The 19,413-nt window shown below is 44.7% G+C and overlaps 1 protein-coding gene across 2 annotated transcripts in view; it reads left to right on the top strand.

Annotated features, from left to right (window-relative positions):
* Window positions 1–12,890: 12,890 nt before the first annotated feature.
* The window catches only part of LOC144721064 (glutaminase kidney isoform, mitochondrial-like), a 30,917-nt gene continuing 24,394 nt past the window's right edge, over window positions 12,891–19,413 (top strand). Inside the window, exon 1 of one of the 2 annotated variants that reach the window (XR_013585834.1) lies at window positions 12,891–13,356. Coding sequence is in view for 1 of the 2 variants with exons in the window: in XM_078598398.1 (XP_078454524.1) it covers window positions 13,121–13,356 (236 nt within the window). In the remaining variant the exon portion in view is untranslated. The remainder of the gene's footprint in view (window positions 13,357–19,413) is intronic. The other variant, XM_078598398.1, reaches the window with a different exon arrangement.

The following is a 19,413-nucleotide window of genomic DNA, read 5'->3' as shown; positions in this document are numbered from 1 at the left end:
TCGACCACTTACCTACTCTGTACTATCAATCGTAATATTGAGAAGACAAATTAATCTTAAAAGATTAAAAGATTTTGAAAGTTGACGATGAAAGATGAAAATGTTCATCTTTCATCATGATAAGAATATGAAAAGATTAAATCAAAATACGTCTCTCCCATCGACCACTTACATACTGTACAATGGCTAAGATCTCAAAAACAAAAACCAAAACAAATACATTCAACGTTTACAAACATGGAACTGCGAAATTATGAATGCATAAAGAAAGTAGCAGTACAGATGACAATGGGTGTCAGGCAAACACGTTATTCACAGCGACACCATAAGATGTCCATGGAAAACAGGATTGGAGAACTAATAGTGTAAACAAATATTGGTAAATGATTAAGACACAGTCGTTTTGACAACCAATGGGAATTATTGACGAAGTTAATAAAGAAATGTTGCAAAGAAGGACTCAAACATATAATAGGAGGCAATAAAGGTCTCTGTCGAACAAGTTAGCTCAGCAAGTGCAATATAGTTTTAGCTGGACAACAGCTGGACAACACGTGAGAATTCTTTTTTGTTAAACTAAACCTGACATTGATAATAAAAGACATCGCTCGAAAGAAGTATATTTAAATAAGTATGTGTCACCTGCTATGACGGATGGAACATAAACATTGCCAATCTAAGCAGAACAAAAACTGGACGCGTGCAAGGAAGCACGGGGAGAGGCGCTCGCGTGGGATTACACCGAGAAACAGAACGAGGAGCACGTGACGGGTAAGAGACTAACCACAAATTAGAGACATCATGTTGACAGGCAAGGAAAGGTGCCATTGGGCAGGACGCGTGCGAGCCTCAGAGTCGAGCCGCTCTGCTCTTCCGGATCGAGAGGAGGCAGTTGAGGTGGTTCGGGCACCCGGTAAGGATGCCCCACTGGTGGACTTCCCCTGGAACTCTACCGGGCAGCAGCAGCAGCAATGTCCCACTGGGTGAAGACCCCCAGGCCGGCCCAGGACACGCTGCTGCTGGCGGGACGACGTCGCTCGGCTGGCCTGGGAACGCCTGCGAGTTCCCCAGGAAGAGCTAGAGTCTGTCGCCAGGGAAAGGGAGGTCTGGACTGCCCTACTCAGCATGCTGCTGCCGCGACCCTCGCCAGGACAAGCGGATTGAGAGACGAACGAAAGAACAAAGAAGGTGACTGAGAATGACGACGAAGTGGCAGCCAAAGTGGGGGACGCGCCTGAGAGCACTTCTGAGAAGACGGAGCGATGAGGCCCGGCTTGGTGTGTAGGAGCGAGATGGATTGGTGCGTCGCGAGACCTTGAAGAATGCCGATGGCTTGAGGAGGCCTTCATCCAGCAGCCGATAGATCATGGCTGATGATGATTGTGACAATGACATACAAGCAGGCGAGATGACAAACAGTAGTGTCTGCCATGCGCTCCTTTCCTTATGACATGTCACAAACGCAAGTGCAGTATTGTACATGCCGCTCGGCACTGAAAGATAATTTTAATCAGCGTGTCAAAAAATGCTGATACAGACACACACACACAGAGACGCGTTAGTGGGAATATACATATCCATCCTGAGTGACCTTCATGGAGAAAAACTGTCTGCATGTCAAATGTTACATTTAAATGCAATTAATACTTTCATAATTATGATGGAGTTCATTATTACGTGTGTAATTAGGAGTAAAGACATCAGTTTTCGTTGCCATTGAGAATAACAATTTGTGAGTTTTGCGTTTAGGAGGACAGTGGTTTAATTGCCGTAATTGGCGATACCACTGACACAAAGGTAGAGTGGCATAATAATCATTTTTATTTTACTTTAGAAAGCGAAAATGCTCTTATCATCAGCTATGGTCAATCCACTGCTGGATAAAGGCCTCCCCAAGCTGCTACCACCTCTCACGATGTCGTGAAGCAACGATCCATCCAGCGCCTGTACACGAGCTGATTCCGTCGCTTCATCTCCTCCTCGGTGGTACTTCCTCCTGGACGCGTTCCATTCATTGGCCTTCGGCTCCGTCGTTATTTTTGACCATCGTTCGTCAATTCCTTCTAAGAATAATTTTAAAAAATTTATATTCTACCATGTAAGGCCCACTGAGCTACGTCGCGCTGTTTCAGGAGCGTACCTGGTCACAATCGATAGCTCCACGAAGCGGATTATCACGTGGACATGTATCGCAGAGAAATGTCCTAAACACACGTTTCTCAATGTGGAGGGGAAAACCGGAGGATGCGGAGAAAAATTCACGCGACCACGGGGAGAACATTGCAAACTCCGAATATACAGCAAACGTCAGGGTCGGGCTGGAACCCACGACCTCCTGCGTACCAGGCGAGGGAGATGACATCTCACCACTGTGGCCATGAAGTGTCCTGGCCAAACCCACTCACTTTTCTCAAGTGTAATGTGGATGGTGATGCCATTAACCTGTGTATGTTCTTTCATCCATGCTCAGTTTAATTCAATACAATAGTCGCTCACCTTTCAGTACGTGTTCTATATTTTTCATTTTTGAACAATGCATCACAGTAAGGAGTACACGCGAATTAAAATAACGAAGTGTGTACTGCACGAAGTTAAACGTGGGTATTGTACTCATGGTCTGCTCTCATAAATGTCCCAGGGATTTTAAAGTGGGACGTATGGTTCGTTTCACAATATTGTATGTTACATTTGTGTGTGTAGTAGTAGTAAATATTAAAATGCATTTTATTACAAATGTTTGTATAGTTCAAGTGCAGTACAGTCCTGCACTTGTATGCGTACATACTTGTACTTGGGTTATCCTTACATTAAACAACACGGGGGGACACAGGGAAAACACAGCATCGGAAGGGTTCGTCCTAAACTAATTAGTGTGTTTAATCAATAAAGTGGCTTTACTTGCGCGGCAGCGATAGTCCATCAACAGCTAAGCCATGCCCTTTTAAAGTCCGCTGACAATGGCAATCCTCTGCTCGCGGTGCCGAGATGCAAAGCAGAACGAGATATATTGACTAAACACTTTAGCAGCACTATTTTACAGGGGAGGATGAAGGCATGGGAGATGCTGCTCTTACATTTCATCAGCGAGGTATAGGCTTAGATGTTGCGCTTTTTAAGCGTTTACATATATATATAAACAATTTGCAGTTAACGCGTTTTAGACTTTCTCAGTGAGACAGACTTGTCTAAAAATGTTTGATTAAAATCCCACTTCCCTGTCTGTTATCATAATATGGGCATGCCAAACTGCGACATTAGCGCATACAGTGTAGATTTGTTTAACACGTAGGCTCAGTGTAGATTTACAAATTTTGGCTTCGCTCATCATCAATAGCGTGGCATCCAAGCTGTGGAACGCCTCGCCACTTGAAGTCGGGCAATCAGAGTCGGTAGATATATTTAAGTCTGCTTTGAAAACCCATCCCTTTAAAGTGGCCTTGCCTCTTTAGTTTGATCGGTTGCCCCTGGTTCTGTTTTAGTTTTCTGCTTTTTATGCATTGCACATTGGAATCCCAGGATGGAATGCGATTATACATGTGACTGGATGAAGATAGGCAACGTGCAATCAGAGAACTCATCTGCAATGCCGCACATCTTTCTCGTGAGACAATGCAAGTGAAACATACCCTTGCATCCACGTGATGTGTGTCACTGTGGAAGCGGATGGCCAATTTTGTCTGCAATGATTTCATTCAAAAGCAACAACTGCAACGGCTTTGAGGTCTCTCACACACTGGCAGGAATTTCCAGACGTGCGTTGCTGTAGCGCAGTGGTTCTCAGAGTGCGGTCCCCAGAACACCAGTGGTCTGTGACAGTCCCCCAGGTGGCTTGCTGGGCTGTGATGCAAATGCAGCCCGATCCGGATATAATGACAACGTTTATCGGAATCAGAATATGTATTTACACTGGAGGAATCCGATGAGCTATAAAGCTCTTTTTTCTCACAAATATGCTTTTGTTTCAGACGTGAATTCATATTTCACTTATGATATTTCATTTTAAAATTAAGTTTGGTAAACTACCCCGATTAAACTATCCTAACCCGAAGATCTAAATGCCCCCCCTTCAAAAAAAAATCTTATAGCTCCTTTAAAAAAAAGTGTATATGTTTCGTGAATGTGAATCGTGTAGTATTACCTGGCATTGAGAGATAAGTTGAATTCGTTTTGTCACCAGGGGTGGTGTTGCACTGAGTGGTCCGCGGGCCAAAACTAGTTTGAGAAACCCCTCTAAAGAGGGAAATGTGTGTCCATTTAGCGCTTCTCTGTGGCTGAGTCTGGAGAAAGCAACCTGCGCTAAAAGAACTGCACCGTCACATTTCTTTTTTTAGCGACGTAACATCCGGTAAAGTTGATGTTTAACATAAATGGACGCATTTGATGACCGTAACGCTGTTATTTTGATTAATGAAGTGAAATTCTTTCAAGTGCAGCTGTTGGTTTTTTTCCATCTAATGCAACGTTCTTCACTCATTTACAGAGGGTGTGGCCACTTTCGCCGATAAGACATCATCTGTGTGTGAGGGCCGCCAATCCATTTGCAACCATTGTGGGGTGTGACAGTAGTACGATGACTGATGATGGGAGGTGTTGTCACTCTTTGTATTCACTCAAGGCCACCAGATGCCGCCAGTGGCCCTCGGGCCTTGCGATGAAGAACGCCGATATAATCTGCATTTACGAATGTGGAATTTCCACCACGACCTCAAGGCTTTCAACAGGAATTGGGCACCGCCTCAATGCTCATCTGAAGCGAGCAAACACTTTGACCCTGCACAGTGAAGTATAATTGCGTTAATCAAGCACTACGTGGACAAATCGCAGTGTGGTCAACTTCTTTTGACATTCATTGGAAAAAAAACTTCGCTTGTGTTGCTGTACGTTGTAATCTTCGCTTGAAAAAAGACCGGGCGGCTCTATCTCAAAGAGGCCTTGTCACACTTAGTCTCCTGCCCTTGCGACGAATGTTTGGCCTCCTTTGAGGCTCAAGCTCGCAGCAATAATTGTCCTTAACCAAGGGCAAAACGCGCTGATTAAAGCAAAACGCTTTCGCTCGTCAAATGTTTTTTTTTAAACATTCCTTTTCATGCACCAATAACAAACAGGCTCCCCTGTGATTGCTCTCCAATAATCTATGATTGCTTCGCTATGAACTGCCTGTGCATCTCAAGTGGCAGGCAATTCTAAGAAGCACCGATTTGTCTTCCTTAATTCTCTTCAGAATGTTTATTTTTTTTACAGCGCCCATCAGAATGTCGTGGGTGTACATTAAGTGTAGAAAGCGTTGGTCAATTGGTGTTAATCGATTTCACATTTTGAGTTCGTGAGGCATTTGACAGACAACTTAAAGAAACCCTTGCAAGACAGAATTTTCTAGGCTCGCATAGTGTTAATGTCATCAAATGTGTCACAGTTTATGTTAAAATACTTTTTTTTAGCTCTTAATTCGGTTAAAAAAATATCCCCAGCGTCAGCCTCAAAGGTAGCCAAAATTATTAGCTGGGGCGAAATAATGGCATTCTGACCAGCTTATTGATGGACACCTTTCTCAAACATCTATTTTTACATTTTCATATAGATGTGTTTACCTCATTACCTTTTACATGATTTTCTGGCTACGATAATGGTCGAATGGTTGACTGGTTATATAGGTGAAGCCTTGAGCCGCTCGGGAAAAGGATAGATGGTTACATGGCCCAGCTGATGGATGGAAGTAAAGATTTTAGATAACTGGATAAATGGCCAGATAGATGGATATGCGGTTAAATGTGAGATTGATGGGGCAGTTGTACAACGGACTAGATTGTTGTATAGATGGCTGAATTTGTGCATTCAATTACTATTCATGTAAAATAATTTAAATACAGTAGCATAGCAACCGTGTGACACAGGGTGGACTTTACGACGTGGAGTGTCCAAAACATGAATTTATCATAATCCTGGCAGCTGCACCATCTGAATATTGATGCTTGATCTGTTTGTCCTGCTGCTTTTTGGGGGGAATCGGATGCGAACTGGTTGCAAATACGTTTACATCTACATCACTTTGAAAGTTGTTATCATGAGACAGAGCCCCTAGTGCCCATTCTTAACAAATGCTAATTCACACAATAGCCATTAACAGAAATAATTGTTCGCCTGGGAGATAATACTAGCCTCAATATGATCACTCGGATTTTCCTGCTAAAATATATCCTACCCCAGCCGTTCTTGTCAAGTGCAGCGCTATTGATCGGCAGAACTGATCAGCAGTGAATCACTCAGTTGTACAAAAGTGCAAACAATTTGTTTGAAAAAAAACAATTTCCCTACTTAAAATGTTTACTATTGCAAAGGGACGAAACATTATCCTGTTGTACAATTCCGCAACGAGGAATTGTTAACGGTGGTGGAATGTTATGCATCACTGCCAACAGAGTCCATTATATTTTCCATGATAAACGTTTTAAGGTTAGATCGCGTTATTTATATATGTGTCGTTAACGTGACACTTTTTTGCTGATTGGCCGTGTCGGGTGGTGGAGGGTTACGACACATTTCTAAATATCGCGATCTAACCCAAAAACGTTTATTATGAATAATATTGGTCGCGAAAGCCTACGTGTTAAGCCCGTTATATTTTCTTTGAAGATGTTGAATAACATTTGGCCAGATGTCTTAGGGGGCTAATACCCATGTAAGAGCATTGAGCTGGCACCACGAACAATCCTGGATTCAAAGCTGGATTTCAGGCACCCACGGTTGAATTAAAACTTAAAGACCAGCGAGTTGATTTTCTTCACATATTGACCAATGACTACAGTTTGCATGCATATAATGAATGTATCGCTTAATTCAACTCATCACAGCTCTGTAGATTAACATTTTAGCTTGATTGCCATGTGACAAAAATGAGTTATAAGTCATATAATTAGATGTGCTACGTAGTGTGGATAAGTGGTTTATAGAAGTTACTTCAAAAAGTGTCGTAGTTGCGATTTCATGTTCTATGCTTTCTTTTCCGTTGCTGGAAATTAAACTCATTGAAATAAAGAAATCGACAAAAAAAGTGAAACTGAATTATAAGTTTTGATAGAAGAAAAACATACTTGTTAACATCTATGCAAGAAAAGGGCAATCGCAATGTTATTACGTCCTTTCCTGCTGATGGCCATCTGCATTTACAGAGCACGATTTTATACCCAGATTGTGTGTGGGTTGACTGGAACAGCAGTGCAACACTGCCACCTTTTGATGAAAACGTTATTGTAACTGACCAGAGCCATTACTGTCATGCTCGAAAGCCTGTCATCATCAACGATGGTCTATCCACTGCTGGATGACGCCTTCACTACTTCGCCACCCCTCACGGTCTAATGATGCCACAAACCATCTCGCTCTTGCACGCAACCTGTTCTCATTGCTCCATCTCCATGGGGCGTGTTCCAATATTGAAACTGTCAACCAATTATGATTTTTTACAAAAAAACAGGATACTGAGAAAGTAAAGCGTCCAGCGAAGATAAATCAATGTCCTGAAAACAAAACACAACCAAGGACATTGCCTGAAATGTTCGCCTGTTATACAGAGCCGGATGAGTATCACGTGACTCTGGTCAATGCATTTGAGAGGTGATGCGGAACTTTAATTTGGAAGCTATTTTAATGACTCTGAAGCTCAATCAGCACAGAGACCTTAGCCTTGAACCTCCTCCACCTCTTTGGCATTTTGAAAGCAGCATAACTTCATTCGTTACATTAACGGAACCCTCAACTTGGGAGGAAGTCAATGCACGAGACTCGCCAGTGAGGAAGATGTTAATAATGGCCATGTGCAGTGGGAGAGAATGCTGAAAATATGTTGCGGAGGGGTTGAAAGTGCTGTTGTACCCTCACAAAGTGGATGATCAGTGAGCAGTGAGGGGGAATGCTGTCACGTGCTCTTTCAAGTGCGAGATGCGCTGTTATGTGTTGTGTACCCGCCGAATGGGAAATTGCAAAGTTCCCCGTGTGTGAAGTGTCGATTTCCATGTCTAGAAAATGTGAGATTTTCTCGTGTCACAGTGATCGTGTGAGAAAGCCCCCAAATGCATTCGTGTCACGCTAACTCCTTGCCACTCGATAGATAATGCGTATCGACTGCAAAAGAGATCCTTTATATGCAATGCGCACTAAGTTGTTTTCCCGCACCTCCGATGAGCTACGGTTGGCTAAGTACGGTGCGAAAGAAGTTCAACATAGGTCCATACACGTACCGGGCGGAGCGGTGGTTAGCTCTCTGTACAATGAACATAACTAGGTACCACGTTTAGATCACAACGAATGTTAATGGCCAATGTTTAGAGGTATGTTCACAACAAATAAAGACCCCCGTGACCAACAGCGTGGTGAGCCTCATTCAAACGTGGGATTGACGCACGGATGTAATGATTCAATTATGCGTAAAATAATTAATAATACTACTGTAGTGATATATATATTATCTAATGGGCATCACCTAACGAAGCATTCAAGCAATCCTCTCAGATGTGTCAGGGTAGTTGGAGGTTTACGGTGCTTATTGAGTCACCTGCTTCTATTCTCGTGCATGGCAATGTTTGTAGGAGCTAAATGCCAATGTCAAGGTCTGACCGAGACTGGCATGTGCTTCCCGACAAATATTCAAGTTGTTTAGCCGTTCATTATTGGCCTTTTGTTGTTGTTGTTCCATTTCAGATAGTGGCGACTTTTAAAAGCGTTACGGAGTCGAAACGGTGTAATTTAGTTTCACACGCCATTTTGAATCTCTGAGCACGTGGATTTCCGCCCCATAAACTCGACGGGCGGAACACGTTTGTTGATTACAAGATGAGGTGGTTTCGGTGCAAGGCTGATTTGTATCCAATTTATATTGCTGTGTTGTCATTAGTGAGACTTATATAGGAAACGTTTAATTAACCGACATCTATTCATGAAATGTGTGAAAATGTCGGAGTTTGATACACGTGGAGTGGGTTTAACTGAGTCGCAGACGTAAACTTTGAAGGCAGCGCATTAATTTAGTTCCAACACACGGGGCAACTTCCCCTTAACACAATAACAACCTCGGGTGGTGACCACACGGCTAACTACACTAGTTACTACACTAGTTACCACGTAACTATACTCTTTGGTTTTTTCGGTAAAGTCACGTAGGTAAAAAATATAAAATAAATTAAAATGAAAACAAAAAAATGAAATCACGACGTTTCGGAAGCAACACAAGCAACCTTCATCAGGCGTTGACTGCTCCAGCAAAATTACTGAGGCGTATTTCTTTGTTTTCATTTTTATTGATTTTATATATTGTTTTACCTACGTGACTTTACCGAAAAAAACAAAAAGTTACTACGGACCCGGGACCAACAGCATCTGCCCGGGTCCACGTGCTGGAAGACTCGTAGAACGTACATCGTAGACGAAGGGTTTCTATTCCCAGGATGAACAACAACCCCGGTCCCTCTCGGGACTCGGCTGATATTCTCTGCGGCGTGGCCGGCTCTGCCCTTGGCTTACGACCACCTTCCAGAACCATCGGGAAGGACCTGTGTACCAATCACGTGACCCTTCCTCTTGGGGCCCCTCTGTCATTTTAGCCGGTCACGTGTCCTCCCGGGTCAACCAGAGTGCATGACCTCACACGACCTTCCCCTTAGGTCGGCACCCACACACCGTATCCTGTAGGGCCGGCACTGCACTTACAGCGTGGTGCCATCCAGCGATGTCACTACACATGTGCCGAAATAAAGTTAGAGATTAGAAAAACTGCAGAGGGTTTTAATGTTAGTATAAACAGGTGCCACTATCGTTTTTACTGCAGACAATTGGAGATTATTTGTAAGGTAAAACTGTAAAAGTTTCATGGATAAAATGTGATTTTTTAAGGATCCTGGTAGCTTAGTTTTGATTTCAAGATTGTGGTGATGGAACATGTGTTTACAGAAGAGATAAGGATGTACTGTAGACAATTAGAGTGTATCCGCATGAATCCGCTTTAGTAGTTTCCCCTTCTGCATAAAACAAACAAGAAAACACAAATTCTTGAACAATATACAGTGGAAAAATCGCAAATATTAAAGAACAAAACATGAGTTACTTTACATTACAATTTAATCCCGATGAGATTCAGTTAAGACCAATTCAATCCAGTGCTTCAACCATTTCACCAGTTCATCCCCCCCCCGCCCTGTGTATTTGTGTAAATGTTTACTTTAGGTCAGCGTTCATTCCACTCCAGGTATATATGTACATGTTTGACTCCTTTCCCCCTCTTGTCTGCGCTATGCAAAGTATGGGGTCACGGGTGTTTTTCACCCATTACAGAATTCCTATGCAGCCACGAGGAACGACGCCATTAATCACCCTTAGCTCTGCGGGAAGGGCATGGGGGTGAGCATTGTACAGTTGTACGAATGCCATTGGTTTGGATAATTGAGTTTTTTTCCAGAATTGTTATTATTAATATGAGGGAATTAAGTTTGTGTTTCTGTGGCAGTGCGCTCACCACAAGGCCACCGCTCATTGCCACGTGGAGGGATTTTAGGTACGTGCTTACGTTGCGGTATAAAGTCACGCAATGTATGTGCAGTATGTTACACTTCTTTTGTACCGTACGTAGCCAACCGTTCTAATCTGAATTACGAACAACGGTCCGTTGGCAACGCGTGCATTCCGAGTTACAAAAGTTGTGGCAACTTTTGTAGAACAATTAGTGTTTTTTTTAAAGAACCTATGTGTGAAACATCACACTTACAAGGCAATAGGTTCACTAATTAATCGGCAACGTATATGCGAAACAACGCATAACGCGGCGACTTATCGCAGAGATTCCCGTGTGAGAAACTTTGCTGATGCCCAGCACGGGAAGCAGGGACCCCTGGGGAGGTGGGTGGAAGGGGGTGGGGAATGGGGGGGGGGGGGTCGCACACCGCTTCCGCCTCTTTGTGACGTCATAATAATAACCACAACCACGTGGCTATGCATTAACTGGGACACGATTTTGGTGGACTACCATCACCACGTGCCCACTGTCGTGTGAGACGGCATTCCGATTTAGAGGCTAAATATAAATCAAAGAGTGGAACTGTGTTGAAAATGTAATAGGATACTAAATAAGTTCCACTATAGTACAGTGGCGATAGAGCCCGTGCTCGCAAGAAGGAAGAGACCGGAGATAAACTACGGAACACCCAGCACGTGAGTGTCCCCTGGATTCTCATACAATGTCCCAGCGATCCGAGTATTATTGATTCCGGATAACGTATACGTCTTATCATGATTATTTGTGAACTACATCAATGATTTAACTTGAAGGCGAGCTCAACGAAACGCCGAGTTAAACGGTCAAGGCAGGACTATAGCAGAGTAAGAGGCGCCATGCCAGTCGCTATTTATGTCGCCGACGACGACGACGGGTGTGGAGTTGAATTCCCGTGCCGGCTGCCAACCGCCAGTGACGAGGACACCCACGGAAGGGAAGTGGGGTGGGACGTTTGATGATAATTCGTTTGACGATCGCAACGGAAGCAACTTGGCCACAGCATTCCAGCTGGAACACAAAACCGTGTCACCGACTCATTCGGTTTGGGGGCCGCCCGTCCATAAATGACGTCACGCGATTTTGAACGATTTTTTTATTTTTAACCCCCCCCCTTCGTCACACGGCGTCACAAAAAGTCAGACCCCCCCCTCAAATATGACGTCACAAAGCTCTGCCCCCCTCCCCCCAAATAAAATAAAATATGCTTCAAATCGCTTTAAACTATTGCATTGTAGTGCGTATTTAATGTGCCGCTGCACTCTGATGTTGTAGGAGAAAACATTTATAAAAAAGTCTATTTAATTAGGTAGAACGTGTTGTCTATATTTATTTAAAGTTGCGCATTTTGATGTGACGTCACATTTCTCAACCCCCCCCCCCCTCGTCACACATCGTCACAAATGTCTGACACCCCCCCCCCCCTAGGTGCGTGACGTCATTTATGGACGGCCCCTTAGCCGTATTCTTGTTCAGGGAAATTAAGCGTTCAGGTCCATACGGTGTTACACCCGTTTCAATACGGGCAAACCAAAAGATGAAATTTGTTTGTGTTTCTCCCTTGTGATGGGACTTTGTAGGGTGAACGTTGTGATTTATAAGGGCACGGGGTGACCACTAAGGTCTGAATTGTTCCGTATAAATGTAGGCACTGATAAAGGGTTGACAGGTATGGGAATAGGATGGGAAGGGTTTGGCTAAGTTTGATTTCGTTGCGAAAGTCAAACGAATGTCAAACGTCCGACCAAATTTAAACTCTCCTTCGGTAAGAAACTCAACGCTTTCCTTCTATAACACTGCCTCAGTGGGCGGGGCTACACCCGTAGTGGGCGGGGCTACACCACTAGTGTGCTGGGGCAATACCACTAGTGGGCGGGGCTACACCAACAGTGTGCTGGGGCAATACCACTAGTGGGCGGGGCTACACCAACAGTGTGCTGGGGCAATACCACTAGTGGGCGGGGCTACACCACTAGTGTGCTGGGGCAATACCACTAGTGGGCGGGGCTACACCAACAGTGTGCTGGGGCAATACCACTAGTGGGCGGGGCTACACCAACAGTGTGCTGGGGCAATACCACTAGTGGGCGGGGCTACATCACTAATGGACTGGAGCTTCACCACGAATGGGCGGGGATATACATGTAGTGGGCGGGTTTGTTTCACTCAATGGGCGGGGCTACACCACAAGTAGGCGGGGCTACACCACAAGTGGGCGGGGTTATATCATCAGTGAACGGGGCTACATCGCCAGTGGGCGGGGCTACACTCAGTGGGCGGGGCTACACCACAAGTGGGCAGGGCTACACCACAAGTGGGCGGGGCTACACCACAAGTGGGCGGGGCTGTGGATATACAGTCACGCACACGTGGCCGCCACCCCCAGCACCGTTATATCGCTGCTGCTGCTGCTGCAGCTTCTGACACCGTCACCGCCACGTGTTTCCCTTCCCTCCACTTCGCTTTATCTCATCTCGCGGCAGGCATCAGGGACGATTGCAGCAGCAGCAGCAGCATAAAGCGACGACAACAGAACGCGGCGGGGGCAGCAGCTAGCCGGAGTTACATTGAACAGCAGGCGGCACAATGCAGACCGCTTCGGGCATCTCGCGCCGGCCAGCGCTGGGCAAGCAGCTGCTGCGGTCGATGTCGCAGACCCTGGGTCCCGGCTGTGGTCGGGCGGCAGTCGGCCTCGGGTTCGGGAGGTTCTCGTGCCGACGGAGCGTGGCCACGAGCTCGCGGCTGGAGCTCGGCAAGCCCGAGCCGTCGCCTCTGAGCCTCGCAACGCTTCATCCCAGCTCGGCAGCACGGCCCCGCGAGACGTGAGTGGCGGGTGACGTCTGTGTGTGTGTGCACGTTGTAAACAATAGCAGCAGCAGCAGCCTGTGGTCAATCGACTGTTGGGTGAAGGTCTCCCCGCACCGTGTCCGTTGTCTGACCATACTTCGCCACGCTGGGCAATGCGGGCTGGTGCAGTGGGGAAGATTTGGGATCGGTTCAGATATCACTCGCCACTGATGGTGGCCGTGAGCTGCAATCGAACGTAAGAAAGTCGGGCTCATGACGCAGTCGTCTTGTGCCGAATCTCAATGAAAAGCAGTGGGCGCAGTGGTTACTTTAGCCCTACGAAAAAAAATAATCCTCCAACCCGATCGTTCATCATTATCATGCCTGAGATGACGTGTGGATATCGAGAGCCCATTCTGTCCAAATGTCAAAAGGTCAGAGCCTCGGCTTGAATCTTGAGCTTCAAGCCAAAAATAGACCGGCGGCTTGTTCCACACACAGTGCCTTGCTGGTAATTGCCCCTTAGTGCACACTGTTTGGGCAAACTAAGGGGGGACGAGATTGCGTGATTTGTGATCCAGTCGACCCACAGGTGCGAAAGGGTGATTCGATGGGATCAGTGGCGCAGCAGTTTTCGCACCTCGCTGCTGCGAACCTGGATGACCTTGGTCGGTGATGAGCGTCAGTGTGTGGAACGTGATAGTACGATTTGTACCGGGCTGGACATCCTAAAAGGTCAACTCGTTCTGAAATAAATCATTGTAAATATTACCAAAGGGGAGGGGGCGGTGGGATACGAATGTAGCCGTGCTGACCTGAATGTGTGAGCTCTTAACATCACTAGCTCCAGCAGTTTTAACGACTCGGGGAAAAATATATAATTTGACAGTGTGAAATGCAGCTGGTGTATGAGGAATTCGCTCGGGCTAGCGCAGGGGTCGGTATCCTTTCAAAGAAGAGCCACGTGTTCTTGTTTTTGTCTTTGACCAAAATAGTTTGAGAGCCGTATCGCACGCACGGCTACTTGGACACAAACATAGCAGCAGCAGGCATACCGCAGATGACGAATACGCATTGTGACTTAAATAAACAAAATAGGTGATGGAATAAACTGCGTCTATTTGTTTTTTTCTACATTTAGTTATTCTTTAACAATGCAGTTTGACAGTGCACTTTTTCGTCACCAAGACAGTGACCCATTCCCTGCCATTTTTAACCCATTATTTTTGCGTTAAGTTACGTTTTAAGATTCACGTGTTTTTTAATCCGGCAAAGGGGCAGCCAACGAGTCGCAAGTGGGAAGGCAAAGAGCCCCCGCATGAGGTTGACGATCCCTGGGCGAGTGTGATGTGCATTAACCAAGACGCCAGGGTCTACCCTGGCACCACGTGTTAACGAGTTTTCCCCCATTAGATGTGTCCTCTCACAGTGCACCCAGTCTGGCAGAAGCACTCTGGCAACATCGGAGTAACAGAGATCGTGCTAAAGAGCTCTTTCCAATGGACAAATTCGAGTTGCCCTCAACATGGCAACGTGGCATGCCCACCGCAGATCATGCCCTTCAATGGAGAGCATAACCCAATGCCCTTTGGATCAGGACCATGCTTTAAATGTACAGCTCTGACTCATCTGGTGAAATTAATGATGGATATTGAATTCATCTGACTGGTTTATTTGTGCAGATCACGTTAATGTGGTTGCAGTTGAATGTGTTTTTGCTGCCCACTCTGTGTGTACACTACCACATGGGCCCCTATCTATTCCCATCCTTATGTTTGATTAGTTATGGAAGCAGGGCACACAGCCAGCCTAAAAATGGGTCGTTTTAATAATTCTAAAGTGTGAATGGATTTTCTTTTGTCATGCCTCATTCAGACCACTTTGTGATGTGTCCCAGTGCCCACACAAGCATTGGATGGTGCATATCTGTCGGTTTACCATTGCGAGTACTGGAAATTCCACATTCCTATGGCAGAGCCAGTGTCTTATCAGCCCAACTGTTGTGGGCCAGTTTGCATGAAGCAACCACACCTGACTGTGCACAAAGTGACGGTGACTCCAGAGTGATGAGTTGACCTCTCCAACCTGCGATTGAAACTTCCCACCTTGCTGTTGTGAGACAAGCACTCGAAGCACAGCACCACGAACATCCGATGCTCCACATGAGTAAAGAGATACTGAAGATAGGCACTGCTGGAAGCCAGCACTACCAACAGAAGAAGAAGAAAGAAAACAGGATCAGATTAAAGGAAAGCAACACGTCCTCACGGATACATTATGGCTCATTGCTTTTCCACGGTGTGGATACGCACTTCTCGCGCGTATGAATTGTGCAACGTGCCCTTGGCTGTCTACCTCGGAGTGCTGCCCACTAGTGCTGTGTGGAGTGATGTCAAGTGGAGCATGTTTAGTAAACGGTTTATTTTCTCAATTTCTAAAATAAATATAGAGTTGCAAGCCTACACTAACATCTAAGAGCAGATGGACGCAGCTTTGGCCACCAGTGTTGAGCATCATATTCAGAAATTGTAGTTAGAACGATTATGTGGAGGGCACGATTGGCGGATCCTTTTATCTGTGTTTACCAGGGAATAATTTCTACTATCTGTGCGGTTGTCCGGATAAATGCAGATAACAGAATGATTATAGCACCACTTCCGTGTGACTGATGATGGTGATGATGGCAATCTCGGGGCTGAGTTGACCCTGTGGCTATTTCACCTGGGATATATCCTAGCCATTCACAGCGAAACTCCTGTTATCCAATTTGATATGGAGGGCTCTAGGAGCAGATCCTATTATCCACATTTTTGTCTGTGCAATAATGCCCAGTGTAGCACGGGTAAATACGGATCATCGGTTGAATTTTTTCCACCACTTCAGGATCACTCTTTTTTCTTCTTACAAAGGCTCGGATAATAGGATGAAGTGAGAATGTGTCAGCGACCACTTCTGGGTGACTTACCCGCGGATGATAGGAAGAGTTTTCCACCTCTTCTCGGTTACTCCACTTATCCGTCGATGGCGAGTATGAAGTATACACTGATAGGCAACGTGATTTTACACAAATCGATTGGGTGCCCTGATAATACAAGTATTGGAAATCCACGCCTCTGTTACAAGGAGTTTCACTGTACAGTGCTTTAAGAAATGTTTTCCCAAACTGGACTGCTGATCCAACACCGTTGAGATCCTTGATTAAAATCCTGAGCGGTCACACGAGATTTAACCAGCCACCCGAGTCAATGGAGTCGGCAAAGTCAGCCGAGCATCTCCACCAAGACATGAATCTCTCGGAGACCTATTGGGACATGCTTGGTGTATGATGACAATTGCAATCTTCACCTGATGTAAGTCAACGAAGTAGTTACACTTATTTTTACTCGTTACCTCTATAAATGCAGTATAAACATCTTTGCACAAAGTGTCATGATCGTCATTGTGGATAATATAACAAAATAATTCAGCAGACTGTTTATATCACAATATCTGTCCATCCACACCAAAAAGCCCCAAAGTTTTCCATCAACCACAAGGCCCTCTGGGAGTGCACAACCACAGCAGCACATGAGCGGACTGTGGACCGGCTTTGACACACAGTGGGTGCTGGCAAGTGTAAATAATACTTTTGTCTTCTGCGCGGTGGGACAGATATGTGGAGATATATTGCCTGCTTTGTTTATTTATTTTAAAAAAGGCTTTTTTTTCATTGACTCAAAATCCCTCTCGAAATATCTTAATGCAGGAGTATTACATTTACACAGCTGTTTAGTGGCACTGGTTGAGAGCACTCGACTCAGAATCAGAAGGTTGTGAAGTCAAATGCCTGGTCAGGGGTCAACTTTTAATCGATGATTCCTCAGTGTTGGATATAACATGCACCGATATGAGAGGCAGCAGTTGCACGATGGTAATAACGGTGTGGGATAGCGTGGGTACGATTTGCTGACAAGTGACGACATCATATTTATCCCTCTAAGACCAAAACATGAGGATTTATATTCTCAGGTTTTTTCGGTAAAGTCACGTAGGTAAAACATTAAAAGTAATGAAAGTAAAATAAAACAAAACAAAAATAAAAATAAAATTCACGACGTTTCGGAGGCAACACAAGTCTCCGTCATCAGGTGGGACCGTCACAGCCAGATTAGCTGCATCAAGTGAAGCAATGATTCAAAATGTAATCCCTTATAAGCAAAAAACCTGAGAATATGAATCATTGCAGTCACGAAAGCTTCAAATCTAGAATGAGGATTTATCCACAAGTCTGGCTGTCGCCTGATGATGCTGGTTGTAATTACCAGCGAAACCTCGTACTCAAATTGTAAATGTTGTGGGTTTACTCTCCAACACACTGGTGTGCTAAACTAGTAACCAATTGGCATGTTTTGTTTACCTGACAAACCGTACTAATTAGCTGTATCGGGTGGTGGCGGGTTTAACGACACAATTATATTTACGCGATCTAACCCAAAACCTGTATTATGGAGAATTTTCACCACTGGCTTTGGGCCACCTGTGGAGATGAGCATCGCCCCAATGCTTCTTAAATCCTTGACTTTAATCACTTTTAACAGCACAATAGTTTAAATCTAAATTGATAAATTATGCAATATGCACTTTTAACACTAATCAAGGAATCGGCCAATGATCCCAATGTAAGAACGTTTCTAGACTTAGCGAGGCTTTCTTGGGTAAGCGAAGGAGTGTTGTTACCAATGTTTGGTATTGCGGGCACACTTTGGTGACATTCACAAGACAGCAGAGGTTGGCCTTGACTGTGAGTGCACGTTGCATGCTTTGGAAGGCTGTGCAACAGGCTGCCCTGAAGGCTATAAATTGCCTGCAGTGATGCGCTGTAAAGTAACTCTAGCATGGCCACACATGGCCCAGGGTGTAATGTGAAGCCACTCTGTACCCAGCCCACCAACCGCATCCCTCTTTTTTACAGCAAGGGTCTGGGGACTCATCAGACTCAAACCCACATCTGTCTGTCTGTCTGTGCTATTGGTAGACACTTTCAAACGTCTATCATAAAATGTAAATACAAAAATCCGTAATAAAAATAACACGCTTAATGTTCACATTAAGGGTTTGTTTATACGCGACATGTTGTGTATACTACACTAAATGGATAAAATTGTTCAACCTTTAATATCTATTAGGCATGAGTTTTACTGAATTATGCTACATTTCAGCTTGGAGCTACATCGCACAACTGTGAGAACCTATGCAGTGGCATACAAGGCATCGTATCTGAGTGAGCTGATCAGATTGGTTTATGATGGGTATACTTCTTATTGATGATAGATAATCTAGTGCACTGAGAGGGACTTGTTTATCTGATGCATTTTTTTTTAAGTGCAACCAAAACTCTGACCACAAGCACAGTACAACGGAAGATTACAGTGCAATTCAATACTTTTTTTTATAGCATCAAACTACAAAGTGTAATCTCACTCAATGAATTGGATTACCAGATAATTTTTAAATAAATGGACATCTTGACACCCAGTCACTGCCAATGGAAACTGAAATTACCTGGCTGGAAATACACAATGTCTGTCCTGTCTGCTATTCCACGTTGCCTGGAGCTTTGGTGACAATGTTCCACAAGCCGCCGCGATCGAACGGACATTCGTCTGGCCCTTGAGTCGCCCGGTTCGACATTAAACAATGCTCTGCTGCGGGTGGAAAATTCAAGAGTGGAAATTCCACGGACGCATTCGAAAAGATATTTTGTTGTGCGCTAAATTTGGAATGGGATACAGAGTCATGCTTCCAAATACAATTTCACTCATTTCCACTAATATCGCACGGATATTGCTGATGAGCATTATTTGATCACGGCAATTAATGGGTATTCATGGATATTAATGGAAGGAAATTTATTGAAGAATTTTACGAAGAAGGCTCCAAATTTTGGCGAATGTGAAGTTTGAGCAAAACCAAAGTTATTTACAAGTTCGCTGAACAGAATTCATTATTTGTTGGAGGGACACAATTGGAAAATACATCAATTAAATGAGTATGGCTTTCTGAGAATTAAATGCTGGCTGTCCTATAAACAAATTGGCCTTCGCCTGAGAAAT

Source organism: Lampetra planeri, chromosome 10 (genome assembly GCF_965212315.1).
Source record: "Lampetra planeri chromosome 10, kcLamPlan1.2.h2, whole genome shotgun sequence".
In the NCBI taxonomy this organism is placed as follows: Eukaryota; Metazoa; Chordata; class Hyperoartia; order Petromyzontiformes; family Petromyzontidae; genus Lampetra; species Lampetra planeri.
Note: the sequence above shows the minus strand (reverse complement) of the source record. Positions and strands in the feature narration are given on the sequence as shown.